We start from the raw sequence: 18,429 nt of genomic DNA, 5'->3' as shown, positions 1-18,429 counted from the left end.
CCTACAACATCAGAGTGCAGCGCCACATTAAACACGCACTACAATGACAATAGTTTAATATATTTGAGGGGGGGGGGGTCTGACTTTTTGTGACGCCGTGTGACGAGGGGAGGGGGAGTCAAAAATCGTCAAAAATCGCGTGACGTCATTTATGGACGGCCCCTTATGGCCGGACCCCGGGGACCCGAATAAACGGAAGTAAAAATCGTATTTAATGAATTAATATATTTTTGGCGACTCCGTCCCACCGCGCACATAAAACGCCACGACCCGCCTGGCACGGATCATTCTGTTGTCATGTCGTGCGCAGAGGAGCTGAACAAGCGAATGCACTCCGTGCTCGGGTATGGGCAGGATCATTATAAGGCTGATCCAAAGCTGCTCAAACTGCCTACACGACTTATAGCATTATTTGTCATAACGTTGTGCATAACACAGTGAAACTGCTCTCTTATCTTCATTATTATTTGTGACCTACCAAATCAATGTTTGCAGCCAGGATCAATCGATGACAATCCTATTACCTGCAGATATTTAACAGACGAGATGCGTTGCGCCGTTAATTCCTCCTGTTTGATAATACTTAGATTGTCCGTATGCATCTGTGTAGATAGGTTTTTTTTGCGGTTAAGCCATAGTCCCCACATACCGCTCGTATCAATGCGGATAAGAGGATCGGCGACCCACTACTCTGTAGAGTAACATTGGTGTAAGCGCTTGCTACAATATGAACAGCGCATTGAAAACGCGTGCTATTTTACGTACCGTTTACAAAGTGTGTTCACAAATCGACACTTAGAAACACGATGATTGACAGAGGGGTGTAAATTATTTTTTCGATAGTGTATTTAAATAGAGGTACTGCAGGTAAGTAGTTTTTCAGTTTTAAAGGCACAGTTTAACAAGACAACACTTGCCACCATCCTTCAAACCCATTGGTGAAAAAAAGCAAAGTTTTTTGTTTACATTATAATATGTTTATGCGAGAGCCGGGGGCTTATGACACCCCGGGGTCCCGCCAGTATACAGGAGGTCTACATTTAGAATCAACATCACGCCGTTTAGAGTATGTGGCTGCTATCAATGTCCACATGACGATAAGGGGCCGTCCATAAATGACGTCACGCGATTTTGGACGATTTTTGACTCCCCCCCCCCCCCGTCGTCACACGGCGTCACAAAAAGTCAGACCCCCCTCCTCAAATATGACGTCACAAAGCTCTGCCCCCCCCCCCAAATAAAACATGCTTGAAATGGCTTTAAACTATTGTCATTGTAATGCGTATTTAATGTGGCGTTGCACTGATGTTGAAGGAGTGTTGCTATAACAATTCTATATTTATTTAAAAGTTGCACATTTTGATGTGACGTCACATTTCTCACCCCCCCCCCCCCTTCGTCACACATCGTCACAAATGTCTGACCCCCACCCCCCCTAGGTGCGTGACGTCATTTATGGACGGCCCCCTAAGCCACTTCGTTGAGTTCTCATTTAGTCGTCAGGCCGCTTCTACATAGCTCAGTGGGCCTTACCTGCTAAAATAAAAGTTAGTATGTTAGTAGATTTGAAGCTTTCGTGACTGCAAGGATTCATACTCTTGGTTTTTTCGGTAAAGTCACGTCGGGAAAAAATAAATAAATGAAATTACATTTTTCAGGAAAGCTGTCTCGGGTGTGGACCAATCAACTTCAAGGACAGTGCATACATTATCAGAGTTATGTTTTTTGTTTGCATTATGACTGCAGGTATTGTGGTCTATGCAAACATGACTCCTTGTAAAAAAAGGTGTCAGTTTTGTTGCCAGATAGAAGGGTAAAAAAACAATTATCATATTTTTTACTGGCAAATGAGGTTCCAATGGTGTAAATTGTAAAATAATATATTATGTTAGTATTTGTAATGTGACAAGAAACCAGAGTAACCAGTTAAATGCCACACGCGAGAGAAATGCAACATTGCCATCTCCTGGCCACATCGCAGCCGCACGCACACAACACCTCGCAAGCCCCCAGCTGGTCCACAAATCCCAGGCTGAGCCAAAGCTACCCCCAATTCAATCACGGTTGGGAGTTCAAATCCTGGTTAGATTTGAACTTCTAACCTCAGCCCATCATCCCTTCGGTAGCGAGATGTTATGCCCTTCGTCGCCTGTGTACCATGACGATGCCTGCTGTATATTTGGAGTTTGCGTGTCTCTCTCATCATCATCACGTGGGCTAGAAGATGTTAACTACCTCGCCTGGTAGACAGGAGGGTGTGAAATCTATCCCGACCCTGACGATGCCTGCTGTATATTTGGAGTTTGCGTGTCTCTCTCTTTCTCATCATCACGGTGGCCAGGAGATGTTAACTACTTCGCCTGGTATACAGGACGTCTTGGGTTCGATCCCGACCCTGACAATGCCTTTTGTATATTTGGAGTTTGCGTGTCTCTCTCTCATCATCATCATCACGGGGCCTTGGAGATGTTAGCGTGTAAATATAGACAGCACGTTCTACTTAATTAAATTGACTTTTTAATAAATGTTTTCTCCGACATCAGAATGCAGCGCCACATTAAATACGCACTACAATGACAATAGTTTAAAGCGATTTGAAGCATGTTTTATTTGGGGGGTTGCAGAGCTTTGTGACGTCATCTTTGAAGGGGGGGGGGAGGGGTCTGACTTTTTTGTGACGCCGTGTAACGATGACGACGGGGGGGGGGAGAGGGTTCAAAAATACTTTAGAATCGCGTGACGTCATTTACGGGACGACCCAGGGAACAAAGACGGCTGTGGCGGACCCGAGCAGCGAACTGCAGCCGACGACGCGAATCTTGACCGCGGCGAAACGGCCGCCAACTTCGGCAAGCCGCCCGACTCCGAATCGGCTCGCGCGAGACCTGCCGCTTGCTCCCCCTTCAACCTCTTCCTCTTACTCCACACTGGTTTTTTTTGTTCCCTTTCTCGCTCTGCTCTTCCTTTTGCCGCCCGCTCTCTCTCTCTCGCTCCCTCCCCCTCCATTCTTCCCTTACTACTCTCCGACAATCGACTCCGACATCCCAAACGAGGCAGCGGTTGTCGAACGAACGCCAAATCAAGGTGCGTGTGTGATAACCCTCAGCCACGAACCCCACCTACACGAGGTTGAGATTCCCGCTCACGGCCAACGCACAGTGATGATTCGAACCGGTCTCCCCCAGGTTGACTCGGCCTCAAACGATTAGCTGGTGCGATGTGTAAAAAAATAAAAACTAGAGAGACAAAGGCGGCCGGGTGTGGTGCTGGCGACCCACACCCCCCCCCTTCGTGTGACGGCCTTCATAGGTTGCTATTCGCTAACAGAACTTGCTCCAACAGTCTTGTTCAGGCGATGTATTTTATTGCATTTTAAAGACTGCATGAAGGGGCCCAATGTGTTCTCCACAGGGAATGCATTATTTGCTCCGCTGCGGATCTCCTGCCACCGTTTTCCCATTCACATGTTTCATTGCTTCTACATACTATTAACATGCCCTCCCTTTGTTAATGCTACCCCCCCCCCCTCCCTTTGGTGCTGCTGATCCTGCATAATGCATGGGCATAATATGACTTTGAAACCCCCCCGCCCACCTCCTACGCATTTCCCATGAATATGCTAAATTCCTCTTGATATGCACATTCTTTTGTTAAGGCTCTCTTCTTCTTCCACCTCCAACTCAGCTTATATATAAGCTCCTAGCTTGGCAGTGTCTCATTCTTCACCTGAAGACGGCTGCTTGCGTTGTAGCCGAAACGTCGTGAGAATTGTTTTATTATGTTTTATTTTTATTATTTTATTACTTCCCTTCTACGTGACTTTACCGAAAGAACCAAGAAGATGGGGCCCAATGAGTTCATAGTCGCCGAGATTTACGACCCTGACCGCCTTGCTGTATAGTTGGGATTAGTTTTGTTGTCTTTTGTCTACGTACAGTGCGAAAGAATATAGGTTTTTTGGGTCAGATCGCGTTATTTAACAGGACCCTGCGGGGTGGGCTGGTAGGAATAATACTTAGTACCGGTACAGGGATATCGACCGGGTATAGAGGAGTTAAAGAAAAAAATACTGTATTCTAGTGTAACGTTAATTAAAAGTGTTTGTTTTGACAAGAAACGCTGTGAGATTTAAAGACTCGTAGTCTTTCATTTCCAAACGATCACATCTGAGATTAATTGACCTTAGATGGGGAAACTCGAATGCATTTACTAGTATAAAGGTGAAATAAAATAGAGGGAATGAAGGCACCTTGGTGCATTTTATGTCGTCTACATAGAGTTGAATAAACGGGCGTTTGGCATATTCATATAACAGTACTACATTGAGCAGTTTGGCACTTCGAGTTTTTATTCGCGCGCACGACATGGATACCGAAAACAACCACGACTTTGAAGACCCCAATGGTTGTCTGGACGCCCACGTTGAAAAGATGCTTGCTGAAACAGAGACCGCATTTGCTGCTGGAACCCTTTACAAACTCGCAGTGAAAAGCGTCGTTTCCATGGACCCAGAACCAACCGCAGTTGGTGCTGCTATAACGGTAGCATCGCCACCAAACATGCAGCCAGCAGCTAAATAATCAAAGATTGCAGCACACGGCAGAGATGTGGTGAACACGGCAGAGATGTGGTGAACACGACAGAGATGTAGAGATGATAGTGAACACGACAGAGATATAGTGAACACGACAGAGATGTAGAGATGATAGTGAACACGGTAGAGATGTAGTGAACACAGCAGATGTAGTGAACACGGCAGAGATGTGGTGAACATGGCAGAGATGTGGTGAACACGGCAGAGATGTAGTGAACACCACAGAGATGTAGAGATGATAGTGAACACGACAGAGATATAGTGAACACGACAGAGATGTAGAGATGATAGTGAACACGACAGAGATGTAGTGAACACGACAGAGATGTAGAGATGATAGTGAACACGACAGAGATATAGTGAACACGACAGAGATGTAGAGATGATTGTGAACACGGCAGAGATGTTGTGAACACAGCAGATGTAGTGAACACGGCAGAGATGTAGTGAACACGGCAGAGATGTGGTGAACACGGCAGAGATGTGGTGAACACGGCAGAGATGTGGTGAACACGGCAGAGATGTAGTGAACACGACAGAGATGTAGAGATGATAGTGAACACAACAGAGATATAGTGAACACGACAGAGATGTAGAGATGATAGTGAGCACGACAGAGATGTAGTGAACACGACAGAGATGTAGAGATGATAGTGAACACGACAGAGATGTAGAGATGATAGTGAACACGGCAGAGATGTAGTGAACACAGCAGATGTAGTGAACACGACAGAGATGTAGTGAACACGGTAGAACTATAAGCGAGTGAATAGCAGCAGCGACGAGGCCTCTCGCTGCCTCTGCTCTGCCGCTGCCGGGCTGCAGATTCAGCCGAGTCAGGCACCACTGCCAATATGCACAACAACAACAATAAATCTTCTTGGTTCTTTCGGTAAAGTCACGTAGAAGGGAAGTAATAAAATAATAAAAATAAAACATAATAAAACAATTCTCACGACGTTTCGGCTACAACGCAAGCAGCCGTCTTCAGGTGAAGAATGAGACGCTGCCAAGCTAGGAGCTTATATATAAGCTGAGTTGGAGGTGGAAGAAGAAGAGAGCCTTAACAAAAGAATGTGCATATCAAGAGGAATTTAGCATATTTATTATTTTATTACTTCCCTTCTACGTGACTTTACCGAAAGAACCAAGAAGATGAATCCCTGCAGTCACGGAAGCTTTAAATCGAAACAACAATAAACGTGCTGCGTTTCATCTCTGTGTTAATAAGCCTCCCGCACTAGGCCTCGCGAAGCCTGCCGCACTAGGCCTCGCGCCGTACTTTTCGTGCACAAATAAGGCGATTAAATGTATCTCGTCTCTGTGTTAATAAATGTTTCTTGTCTCTGTGTTAAAAAAACGTGCTGCGTTTCAGTAAAGTAAGTTTTTAAATAAACGTGCTGCGTTTCAGTAAAGTAATTTTGAAGCGAAGTTTAAAGTTTTGCCGTGATGCGCCGGAAGCGACGGCCATCTTGTTTAATTCACAGATCGCAGGGGGAGCGGGCGGCCATCTTGTCGGACAGGGTCATGCCAAGTGTTTGCAGTAGGGGGCGATGTTGATACACGGACGGACGGACAAACGCGGACGGACGGACGGACAAACGCGGACGGACGGACACATTAATCTATTGGTGGTCTGGTCCACTTCGTTCCTACCAGTAACAGGACCCTGCGGGGTGGGCTGGTAGGAATAATACTAATACCGGTACAGGGATATCGACCGCACACACACGCGCACACACACACGCACATACGCGCACACACGCACATACACGTACACACGCACACACGCACACACACCGCACGCACACACACACACACGTACACATATGCACGCACACGCACACGTAATGAAGTTGTGTTGCTACGCTTCCAGTTCGCCGTGAATAACGATCCGAAGCCCAATAGCGCCCATTCATCACGCCGCTCGAGTGGGCCGGACACGCACACACGCACGCACACACGCACACAGTCACACATATACACACACGCACACACGCGCATACACACGCACACACACGCACGCAAACACACGCACACACACACACACGCGCATACACACGCACACACACACACACATACGCACACGCACGCGCACACACGCGCACACACACGCACCTCTCACCTGCAAGGCAGCGGTCGCCGCTTCTCCTCCCACATCTCTCGTCGCGGCAGCTGTAACGATGGTGCAAGTTTGTTTTTATCATCAATTCCTCCTCCACCCCTCCCCGCCACTGTTCACCCACCAGAATAAATGAGTTCGCCCATAGTCAGTCGATCAAAAAGTTTCGCCGTGAGGCGCCGGAAGCGACGGCCATCTTGTTTAATTCACAGATCGCAGGGGGAGCGGGCGGCCATCTTGTCGGACAGGGTCATGCCAAGTGTTTGCAGTAGGGGGCGATGTTGATACACGGACGGACGGACGGACGATATAATCTATTGGTGGTCTGGTCCACTTCGTTCCTACCAGTAACAGGACCCTGCGGGGTGGGCTGGTAGGAATAATACTAATACCGGTACAGGGATATCGACCGCACACACACGCGCACACACACACGCACATACGCGCACACACGCACATACACGTACACACGCACACACACACGCACACACACCGCACACACACACACACGTACACACACATGCACGCACACGTAATGAAGTTGTGTTGCTACGCTTCCAGTTCGCCGTGAATAACGATCCGAAGCCCAATAGCGCCCATTCATCACGCCGCTCGAGTGGGCCGGACACGCACACACGCACGCACACACATGCACACAGTCACACATATACACACACGCACGCACACACGCACACACAGACACGCACACACACGCGCATACACACGCACACACACACGCACACACGCACGCGCACACACGCGCACACACACACACGCACCTCTCACCTGCAAGGCAGCGGTCGCCGCTTCTCCTCCAACATCTCTCGTCGCGGCAGCTGTAACGATGGTGCAAGTTTGTTTTTATCATCAATTCCTCCTCCACCCCTCCCCGCCACTGTTCACCGACCAGAATAAATGAGTTCGCCCATAGTCAGTCGATCAAAAAGTTTCGCCGTGAGGCGCCGGAAGCGACGGCCATCTTGTTTAATTCACAGATCGCAGGGGGAGCGGGCGGCCATCTTGTCGGGCAGGGTCATGCCAAGTGTTTGCAGTAGGGGGCGATGTTGATACACGGACGGACGGACGGACGATATAATCTATTGGTGGTCTGGTCCACTTCGTTCCTACCAGTATAAATGTGTCGTAACCCTCCACCACCCGACACGGCCAAACAGTAAAAAATTAACCCGTAAAAACAAAGTTTTTCACTATAAATCCTTTATATGCGTGGCATCGGTTTTATTTTATTTTTCATTTCTGTTTTTCTTGAGTAAGAGTTTCATTTTTATCACATTGGTATTTTAAATAAAATATTAAATTGTTTTTTTTCCTAAAAAGTGGAAAATTTTGGAAAACATTTTTCACGAAAATAAATTGTCACGCACAACGAGTCTGTGTGCAAATGTCAGCTCGATTGGATCACGGGAAGTGGGTTAAAAAACGACCGAAAGATTTGCACGGTCGTAAGCGCGCAAGCAAGTTAACTTAATATAAAGGATTTAATGACATTTTATTTTTCATAAAAAGTGGAAAATTTTGGAAATATTTCTTTCACGAAAATAAATTGTCACGCACAACGAGTCTGTGTGCAAAATGTCAGCTCGATTGGATCACGGGAAGTGGGTTAAAAAACGACCGAAAGATTTGCACGGTCGTAAGCGCGCAAGCAAGCAAGTGAACTTAATATAAAGGATTTAAAAAGTGTTGCGTTGACAAAATAGTTCACTACTTTAGTCCACCAGTGTGTTGAAGAGAGAATCAACAGCATTTTAAATTTTTATTTGAATATCTTATTTTAAAATTGTATTTAAAATTTTTATTTGAAAATCTTATTTTAAAATTGTATTTAAAATTTTTATTTTAAATTTATTTTTAAATTTATTTTTAGATTGTATTTTAAAATTGTATTTTAAATGTATTTAAAAAAAATATTTAAAAATGTATTTTAACATTTTATTTTAAAATTTATTTTAAATTTATTTTAAATTTTTATTTTAAAATGCTGTTGATGCTCTCTTCAACACACCGGTGGGCTAAAGAAGTGAATTATTTTGTCCTTTGAAAAACGTGACACATTTTTTTACTGTTTGGCCGTGTCGGGTGGTGGAGGGTTACGACACATTTATAAATAACGCGATCTCACCCAAAAACCTTTGTTATGAATGATATTGGTCGCGAAAGCCTACGTGTTAAAGTGCGAAAGAAGTTCAACATTACACCTATACGATGCCTGCTGCTGTATAATTGGAGTCTGCGGTGTCCCCCCCCCCCCCCGTGGTCGCGTGGATTTTGCTCCTGGTCCTCCGGTTTAGAATCAACGTCACGCGTTTTAAGAGTATTATTTGACTCGCAATGAATGTCCACGGCTGCTATAAATATCCCACACGATAAGCCGCTGTGTTGGGCTATCATTGGTGGCCAGGTCACTTTTGAAACACATTCCCGCGGAGGGAGCTGGTAGGAACGTTGGGTTGCTCGGTCAATGGCCAGGGTCAACGGCGGCGTGGTGTATTCCGCAAATATGCCCGGCTGTGAGGGCGGGCACAAACCGGCGTGAGTAGGTTAAACGTTGAGTTTTATAAGGGCACCACGGGGTGACCAGCCCCTCCCCACCCTCCCCACCGAGCCCTTCCCTGCACGACGGACACAATAATCCCCTGTGGGCTGGTGTAACCAGGAGGTTCCTACCAGTAAAAGTTCCGAAAATGACTACCACCCTCATCACGTAAAAAGCTCTTAAAATTTTTTTGAAAATGTTGCCGTTCAGTTTCCCGTAGGAACCGTGAAAAGGCAATGGCGTGCGCGGTGGCAACCGGCCCAACCCCAGCCATTACCTCCATCACCCTGGACCCCACTGGGGACTTCTCGGCGTGGCTGGAGGCGCAGGGCGTGAACGAGGAGGTGGCCCGGGCCATGGACACGGAGCTGGGCATCCGGGACTACGAGGTCCTGCGCGCCTGCGTCAGGGACGGCCTCGTGCGTGACGAGCTGCTGGCCGCGGCGCGCGACCGCCTGCCCTTCGGCTTCTACGCCATGCTGCGGCGGTTCGTGGTGGAGCTGGACTGCCTGGACGCGTCGGGGGCACCAACGCGGCTGCTGCAGGCCGAGGCTGGTGGTGGCCTTTGTAGTCGTCGTGGTTTTAACGATGAACTGAAGGACATATTCGCAAAGATGGTCAACGGGTTGAGTCGCGAACTGTCGCTCACGATGCAGAGGCTGCACCAGGTGGATGTAGGCGCCGCTCGTGATGATGCTGGTGATGCTGGTGCCGAGGCAGGAGGCGATGTCGGTGGTGGTGTTGGACGTGGTGGAGATGGTGGACGTTCAAGTGGATTATTGGGGGAGGCTGGGTCTTCACAGAGTTCGCCAACTCGGGACAGCGAGCACGCGAACCGCACGGCCGTGAGTGACATGCCTGGCGAGAACTTGTTGACGGTCTCGTTCCACGGTGAGTTAAGTTCGTTGGTCCACTTTCCTTTGCAAGGTAGAGTTAAGGTTGGCCAATTTTCTTTCGTATGGCTGATGTAGATGCAGAGCAACAACTATAATTTCACATTCAGGTGGTCAAGTCAGATAACTGCGCCAGGAGTAGCAGAATGTATTACTGTGATGTCTCCTTTGTGTTTGTGGTTGGCCAATGATAGGCTGCTGCTGCACTGGTAGATGTGTGTTTGATAATTGTTTTTTTTACCCTTTTATCTAGCAACAAAACTGACACCTTTTTTTACAAGGAGTCATGTTTGCATTGACCACAATACCTGCAGTCGGAATGTAAACAAAAACATAACTCTGATAATGTATGCACTGTCCTTTAAATTGATTGGTCCACACCCGAGACAGCTTTCTTTAGAGCCTAGTCTAGATAAAAGGGTAAAAAACAAATTATCATATGTTGTTACTGGCAAATAAGGTTCCAATGATGTAAATGCTTACCCCGAGCTCTCATACTCTGATGGTGCATTGTCTTTGAGTTGTGCCTCTTTTGGCGTCATCTGGTCCAACACCATGTGAGACTAGCCTCTAAAGAAAGCTGTCTCGGGTGTGGACCAATCAATTTCAAGGACAGTGCATACATTATCAGAGTTGTGTTTTTTTTTTGCATTCCGACCGCAGGTATTGTGGTCAATGCAAACATGACTCCTTGTAAAAAAGGTGCCAGTTTTCTTGCCAGATTAAAGGGTAAAAAAACCAATTATCATATTTTGTTACTGGCAAATGAGGTTCCAATGGTGAGATGTGTGTTTTTTTTTTGTTTCAATATTATTCCAGTTCCACTATCTGGGTAATGGTGTGAGATGATCGAATCCATTGGGATATATCTTTGGACCGTGCTTCAGTCTGTTTGGCACATTTTTAATAACTTAGCACTGCTGAGATCCCTTGAAGTGACCATTTATTTGACACTATGGTAGGGCACTTTCCCACCACACCCTGCAAGAGAGAGAATGTTCATCGCACGATTTTTCAGAGCTGGAAGTTAGCCAAATTAAATGTAAATTCCCACATTTTAACTTTACGTAAAATTATGTCTTCTGTATTTATGTGTGTGTTTGTGTCACGACAGATAGACCCATTATAATGCAAGGTGAACACTCAATCAAGCTGGAACATGTAGATGTACAACAAGGTAAGATAACTGCAGCTAGACAAGGTAAGTTAACTGCAGCTAATACAAGTCCATGCGATGGCATTGTTTTGGGCTACAGTCGTAGTCTTCCAGCATTGCTGTGGCCAGAACATTTGACTTGCTGCCAGGAGTTTGCGAGTTCATATCCTCGTTGTGCCAAATTCATCCTGATTTTAATCGTGCCTGTGGGGTCTATAAAATGGATGCCGCGAAGAGATGCGCTTCACTGTTTGAGCGTGAAGAGATTTTTTGTAATCGGGCCGATGTTACTGGACCATGATGACAGTTGGTGCATATGAGATAATATCACCCCAATCGTTTTTGCCTCCCAAATTCAATCTCGTATTATCTACGATGGGAGTGGAGAACCAATGGCCCATCTGAACATTCTGACCTCCTACTTTATTTCACCACGATCACATGAGGCCTACCACTTTTACATGGCCTACAAAATTATATTCATCCATCATTGAGAAGATCTGCACACAGTCCCATCGAAGAGCTACTCCAGCAGGGAAGGCTCCATTGGCTGCATCATGTAGCCCACTTTCCCAGCCACCGCATGCCCAAACAACTTTTTTTTTTGGCCGGATAAAGTGGGCTAAATGGGCGCGGCACGGGCTAGAAAAGAGATGGACTAATTAGTGTTAAGAGGATATGGAGCTGAGTGGCCTTGCTGATGTCTGGTACCAGCGGTGTCAAGATCGGCCTCTGTGGAGGGCACAGGAGTGACGCTTATAACAATGAGCGGAGCGCCGGGCAGCTCAAATGGAGCAAGTTGGCACAGTGGGGAGCACAGGTGATGCATCTGCCAGTCATCTCAGTCAGTCAACCCATGACACCTGGATCTGTCCTGTGACCTGCCAGCAAACCTTCGACACTTCACGTGGCCTTAAAGTGCACATAGCCCGGCACAAGCGCCCTGGTGATGGACTTGTCTGGATTTGGTGGTGGTGGTGATAGTGGCCACGCCATCTTCTCGAGTGCTGTTCCTACTTGCCCAAAAGTTGATGTAATTTGAGGGGTCTCTGTGCGTCTGCTTGTGTGTGGAGTCGTGATACAGCGGTTTCCACACACACCACTACAATGCCGGTGGCCTGGGTTCAATTCCCAACAATGTGCATCAGTAGTGTGTGGTATTTAAATGTTTTCTGGGCCTTCCTTGGTCATTTCAAACTTATACGAGTACCTGGTGCAGTGTTTGCCCATCACTACTGGGGAGGTAAAGGTGGCCTGGAATAGTGTTAACCACACTATTCGATTATGCTCTTTAATGACCTTAATAGGAGCTTGCTAATAGCACTTACTCCTACAATTTATAAGGCTGAAGAGGTAAACCTTCTATTTATCTGTGTGTTTGTGTCTACTGCAGATACACTCATTCCAATAGGAGATGAACACCCAATTGAGCTGGAACCTGTAGATGTCCAACAAGGTAAGATAACTGCAGCTAACACTTGAGTCCATGCAGTGGCATTGTTTCGGGCTAAAGTCGTAGTCTACTTCATTTCACCACGATCACACGAGGCCTACCACTTTGACATGGCCTCCAAATGATATTCACCCTTAAAACTTTAATGACTGCAGGAATTCATAGTCTTTGGTTCTTAAAGTCACTACTACCATCACTTACATTAGCATTATCTGCCCCGCCGATGCTGCCACACCTGAGCTACGCCAATGTTAAACCTTTACCTGGCAGCCCTTTAATTGGTGGAAACCCACCACCAATGCCGCCGTTGCCTATCACTCATATTAACATTAGCTGCCCCGCCCATGCTGCTGACACTTGGACTACGGCCATTTTAAACCTTTATAAACAGTTTGCCTTTAGAGGCTAACCCCCTTTTCCTGATGACGACCGCTTGTGTTGCGGTCGAAACGTCGTGGTTTTTTAATTTCACTTTATTACTATTTTTCTACCTACGTGACTTTACCGAAAGAACCGAACAATAAGAATATGATATTTACCCATCATTGCAAAGATCTTGGCTGCACTAATCGGGTACTAGAGGGGAATATTTTTGAGCTGGCAACAGCAACACTTGTTTTATTTTATTTTAGCACACTCGCTCACATCTGTCACTGCAAAGGTCTCTTCATACTCTGTTATACTGGTAGGAACCTCCTGGTTACACCAGCCCACAGGGGATTATTGTGTCCATCGTGCAGGGAGGAGCTGGGTGGGGAGGGAAGTGCTGGGTGGGGATGGGAGGGTGGGGAGGGGTTGGGTGGGGAGGGGTTGGGTGGGGAGGGTGGGGAGGGGCTGGGTGGGGAGGGTGGGGAGGGGCTGGGTGGGGAGGGTGGGGAGGGGCTGGGTGGGGGGGTGGGGCTGGGTGGGGGGTGGGGCTGGTTGGGGAGGGGCTGGTCACCCCGTGGTGCCCTTATAAAACTCAACATTTAACCTACTCACGCCAGCTTGTGCCCGCCCTCACAGTCGGGCATATTTGCGGAATACACCACGCCGCCGTTGACCCTGGCCATTGACCGAGCAACCCAACTTTTCTACCAGCTCCCTCCATAGGAATGTGTGTTCTCGTCTTGTAATTGAACGGTAACACATTTGTTAATGTGTGGCCAACCATTACATATCTGAAAGTCCTATTCGGCCCTCTGCAAGAAATGTGTTCTTCACCCTCGTCTATCACACAAATATTCAATAATCGTAAATATTTGATTGAGAATCATAATTCATTGATTCTCACGTTACATTTTGGTGCATGTATCTTGAACAAGAATCGACGAGTAAATGAAATTCAGCATGCCGACGCACCACTACCCATCCCCTTTCTTATTCCCCCCCATTTTTCTCCACAGGTCCCTCCAACTGTTTGCCCATCTCCCGGTCGAGGGGGCGTGGCGGCCTAGCGCAACTTAGCTCCCTGGAGGCCGTGGACTACCCCGATTTCTTCACCATCACTGCCACCGCCTCCTCCGACCACAGCAGTCTCAGGAAGCGGAAAACGAAGATGGTGGTGGGTAGCGCCAATGACCTTATTGGCGAGGCAACAGTCAGCGACACGCAAGGCAGTGGCACTGGTGGTGTCACTACTGCCCGACCCTGTGCGAAAGCCCCTCCTCACAAGTGCCCGCTGTGCCTGAGGCACTTCACATCGGTCCACTTGCTAATGGGGCACCTGCTGTCGCAGCACCATTGGCAGCGGCAAAAGCAGCAGCGGCAAAAGCGGCAGGGGCTTCAGCGGCACCACTGCACGGTGTGCGGACGCACATTCCAGTCGCTGTTGGTAGCCACGCAGCACATGATGAGGCACCAGTGCGGCGAGAAGCTTTTCCGCTGCTGCGCTTGCGGGCGTGGCTATCGGCAGATGGCAGGGCTGCGCTACCACAGCGGGCGCTGCCCTGGGGTGGCGAAAACATGACTGACGTATTGGCTGGGGAAGTGGGTGCTGGGGTAGATGGGGATGGGTCGACGAGAGAGGAATGTTGGAGGGAAGAGAGAAGAGAGGAAAGGCAGAGCAGAGATTTGTGGGAGAGGAGAGGAGGGTTTTCTGTGTAGTGGGTTCCACGGAGACACACACTTTATTCTGAAAGGCACCACGTTTGTTTTACGGCCCCAACAGGGCTACTACTCTCACGTTACAACGGGTTAACTCGACCCTAACCGGGTCACTACGTAACCGGGTCAGGATGGCAACTTCTTCCTGACCCACAGAGCCTGAAAGTACAATCTAAGAGCGAAGAGACATCAACTCCTAGAGACAGCCACAATCGCTTTGCCCCATCCCTCTTATCGATCTCTCCCGAAGGAACCGGAGCCAGCGTCACGTGTCCCTAAAGCCCCCTTTTCAGGCCCCCTTGCTACCCCGTGCCGTTCACGTGCCCTCTCTCTCTCCCTTCAACGGGACCATGCCCTCGAGGGCCCGCTTCCCTGCCACACCTCCGCCGGTGCCAGAGAGAGGTACGAGACAGATGCAGTTACCTGCTGGTGAACCTAGATGGCGTACACGCCATAGAGACTCTATTTACATCTCTACATCTGGATAGGGGGAGGGAGGAGGAAAGATGTGGGGAGAGGGGATGGAGTTTTGTAGAGAGGACCGGGGGCTATGGTGTGAGATGGGAGGGAGCTGTGCATGTGTGTACGCCTTTGTGTGTGTGCTTATGTAGAGAGCGACGACCCGAGTTCGATTCCCACTGACGGCCAACATCAGTGCTCGGAAGTCGCTCACTACAAAGTATTTGGTCACAGGCACCTGTGTGGAAATGAACGCCTAACGTGCCGAGTGATGATATCCTGTAGGGTGGGGGGGGGGGCGTGAGGTCAGCACGCAAGAACTTGGCACAACCTGGCTCAACGCTGTGGGGATGTGGGTGACGTCATCGCCCACGCACGAGCATTTGCCTATGCGCCAGGAATCCAGCCAGGCAGCCGTGCATCCAGCCAGCAACACTTTTTTGTTCGAATATAATTTGATGAAGAATACAATTCACCAAGTCTGAAACTTAGACTGAAATAAAAATGCAATGAAAGATATGTTCCTGACCAAACCTTTCTTTGTTTTTTTAAGTTAGAGAAGTTTAAGAATCAATGCAGTATATACCTGAAGACATCCTGGTTGACAATTTGATAATTAAATGGAGGGCAAGGGTATTGAGGACACCACATGGACCCTGGGTGTTCTCACACCTGAGCTTCCTGTGACTTGCATAAAAAAGCCATTATGATAATTTTGCTTCATCACTTCTTTTGCCAATTTTCTGGCTTCGAGAAATAAAAATATTGACTGTCACGTGGTGAATATTTTTCTCTGTACATGAAGCCGATGGGAAAGTGCTGCCCCCTGATGTGGATGAGAGGTCACTTGAAGAGATTTTTGGAGTAAATACAAGCCGTTCCCGCTTTTACGACAATGCATTCCTGGAAACCCGTTGTAAATCGGATGCTATTTTGAAAACTAATTTCTTTGCTTTTCGTGTTTAGCACAAAGTACAGTAAAATCTTGGATTGCGGGTAACTTGGTCTGCGAGTGTTTTGCAAGACGAGCAAAATGTTAAATAAATATAAATTTGATAAACGAGCGAGGTCTTGCAATACGAGTAGTACGTGCATACGCTTTGTCTGCCGAGCGTCACGTGATCACAACTGATGTACGAGTGCTTTGATATACGAGTGCTTTGGATTACAAACACGTTTCCGGAACGAATTATGCTCGCAATCCAAGGTTTTACTGTACGGTAGTTAAACAATGGGACACCTTACCTCTGCACAATTGTAAAGCCAGCAGTATGCATACTATGGTTTAACTGAAGTCCGCTTTCAACTGTTTCAAATTTCATTTATTTGGTATAGCCCTGTGAGCCATGCGGCTCTTAAGTCGGGTGCAACCTGTTGTATGTCTTGGAGTTATGAAATTTGATGAAAATAATGAAAATTAATAATTTTCCGAAAAATGCGCAAATCGCATTAATTATGTTAATGTGTGTATTAACATGCATAAATTATGATAATGCGTGTAATGATATGCATAAATTATGATGGTGTGAGTAATTGTATGCATAAATTATGATAATCGCGGAGATAATCGTAGTAATTTATGCGGATGCTTGCGATGATGTTAATGTGAGCAGTTGTGGTAATTAGGCTCAGCTTCGTTTATCCAGAGTTATGTCAATCAGGATAACACGATGATCAATGATTAAACGTTTACCGATTATCCTAGTGTGTGTTATGATATTTAGGTCTCCATTTTCATATCTCATCACAGGATACAGTTATCAAGAATAAGATGGTTTTGCATGGACTTGGAAAGAAGCACTCGAACAGTTGGTGTTAAGCAATTTTATTCTAACAAGCATGTGACATTCTATCATGCAGGTCGAACATGCGTCAATAATTCATGAATAACCAAACTCTTATGCATTTGCGATATCATGCGTTCGATTAATATGAATAACTAAAATTCTTATGCAATTACGAGATTAAGCATTGACTAAAATGAATGAATAAACACTTATGCATTTACTAAATTGAATAACTCAAAACTCTTATGCATTTTCGATATTGTGCATTCGACTAATATGGATAACTAAAATTCTTATGCAATTACGAGATTAAGCATTGACTAAAATGAATGAATAAACACTTATGCATTTGCGAGAACAACTCAAAACTCTTATGCATTTAACGAACTGAATGACTAAAACCCCTCCTAACAACCAGGCATCTCATTAGTTCGTTTTGGTATCGATCACAATCGGCGACTGGCCGAGTTTGAAACCAAGCATGACACTTCATTTTGCGGTAATAAAAATCACTTATTATACCCAAGAGGCGAAAGTATATGTCAATAGATTCATCGGCAAGTGTGAAATCCTTTTAACGGAAGGTTGGAGGCAATGGTGGGTGAGGCGTGTTGCGGGAGAGCGAATTCGGCTCGGTTTTAATTAATTCTTCCGCGAGACTCTAAGACAAAGAAAACTGGTTTGACAAGATTTTCTCTCTTTGTGCACGGTCGATTCGCAATGAGGATTTCGAGGGTTTTAGTTTGCATCGACGAATCTATTGGTCGTTTATGCGATAAGAGAAACAAAAAAAAAGGCAAGAAAAAAAAACTTCACCCTCTTATAACCGACGGATTCTTAATTACTCAGAGGGCCACGATTCCTTACGGCCAGCTGGTGTTCAAACTTTATAATTAGTCTTCTGATGATTGTCTAGGGTTGGTCCCATTGTGAGAGAGGTGGATTGTTTCTTGGATAAATTCTTGCATGCCCCGCGGGAAGTAGGTGTGTGCGTGTGTGTGTATGTGCTTCCTGGAGGTTGTGAGTGGGGGAGGTGATACGACCCTGGTTCGCAGATTCCTCTCGCCCGTGCGGGTTGCAGCCGCGACTTTCTCCGCAGGGAGGTGAGCGGCGGCGCTTGGCGGCGCTTGGCGGCCCTCGGTAGCTGACGGCGCGGTGGCGCGTTCTTTGTAGCTGACGGCGCGGTGTCGCGCTCTCGGTAGCTGACGGCGCGGTGGCGCGCTCTTGTAGCTGACGGCGCGGTGGCGCGCTCTCGGTAGCTGACGGCGCGGTGGCGCTTTGAAGACACAGCTGTGTGTCGTTCTGGAAGGGGGGGGGCTCGTG

At 47.1% G+C, this 18,429-nt stretch overlaps 1 protein-coding gene across 1 annotated transcript; it reads left to right on the top strand.

Annotated features, from left to right (window-relative positions):
- The first annotated feature begins 2,778 nt into the window (after positions 1–2,778).
- Positions 2,779–17,018, top strand: LOC144737556 (uncharacterized). Its single transcript, XM_078620309.1, has 5 exons — positions 2,779–3,084; positions 9,484–10,164; positions 11,281–11,343; positions 12,716–12,778; positions 14,161–17,018. The coding sequence occupies exons 2-5, from the start codon at positions 9,510–9,512 to the stop codon at positions 14,721–14,723; spliced, it is 1,344 nt and encodes a 447-aa protein (XP_078476435.1). The 5' UTR covers positions 2,779–3,084; positions 9,484–9,509; the 3' UTR covers positions 14,724–17,018.
- Positions 17,019–18,429: the final 1,411 nt, after the last annotated feature.

This window comes from Lampetra planeri, chromosome 3 (assembly GCF_965212315.1).
Source record: "Lampetra planeri chromosome 3, kcLamPlan1.2.h2, whole genome shotgun sequence".
Classification (NCBI taxonomy): Eukaryota; Metazoa; Chordata; class Hyperoartia; order Petromyzontiformes; family Petromyzontidae; genus Lampetra; species Lampetra planeri.
This window is presented reverse-complemented; position numbering and strand designations above follow the sequence as displayed.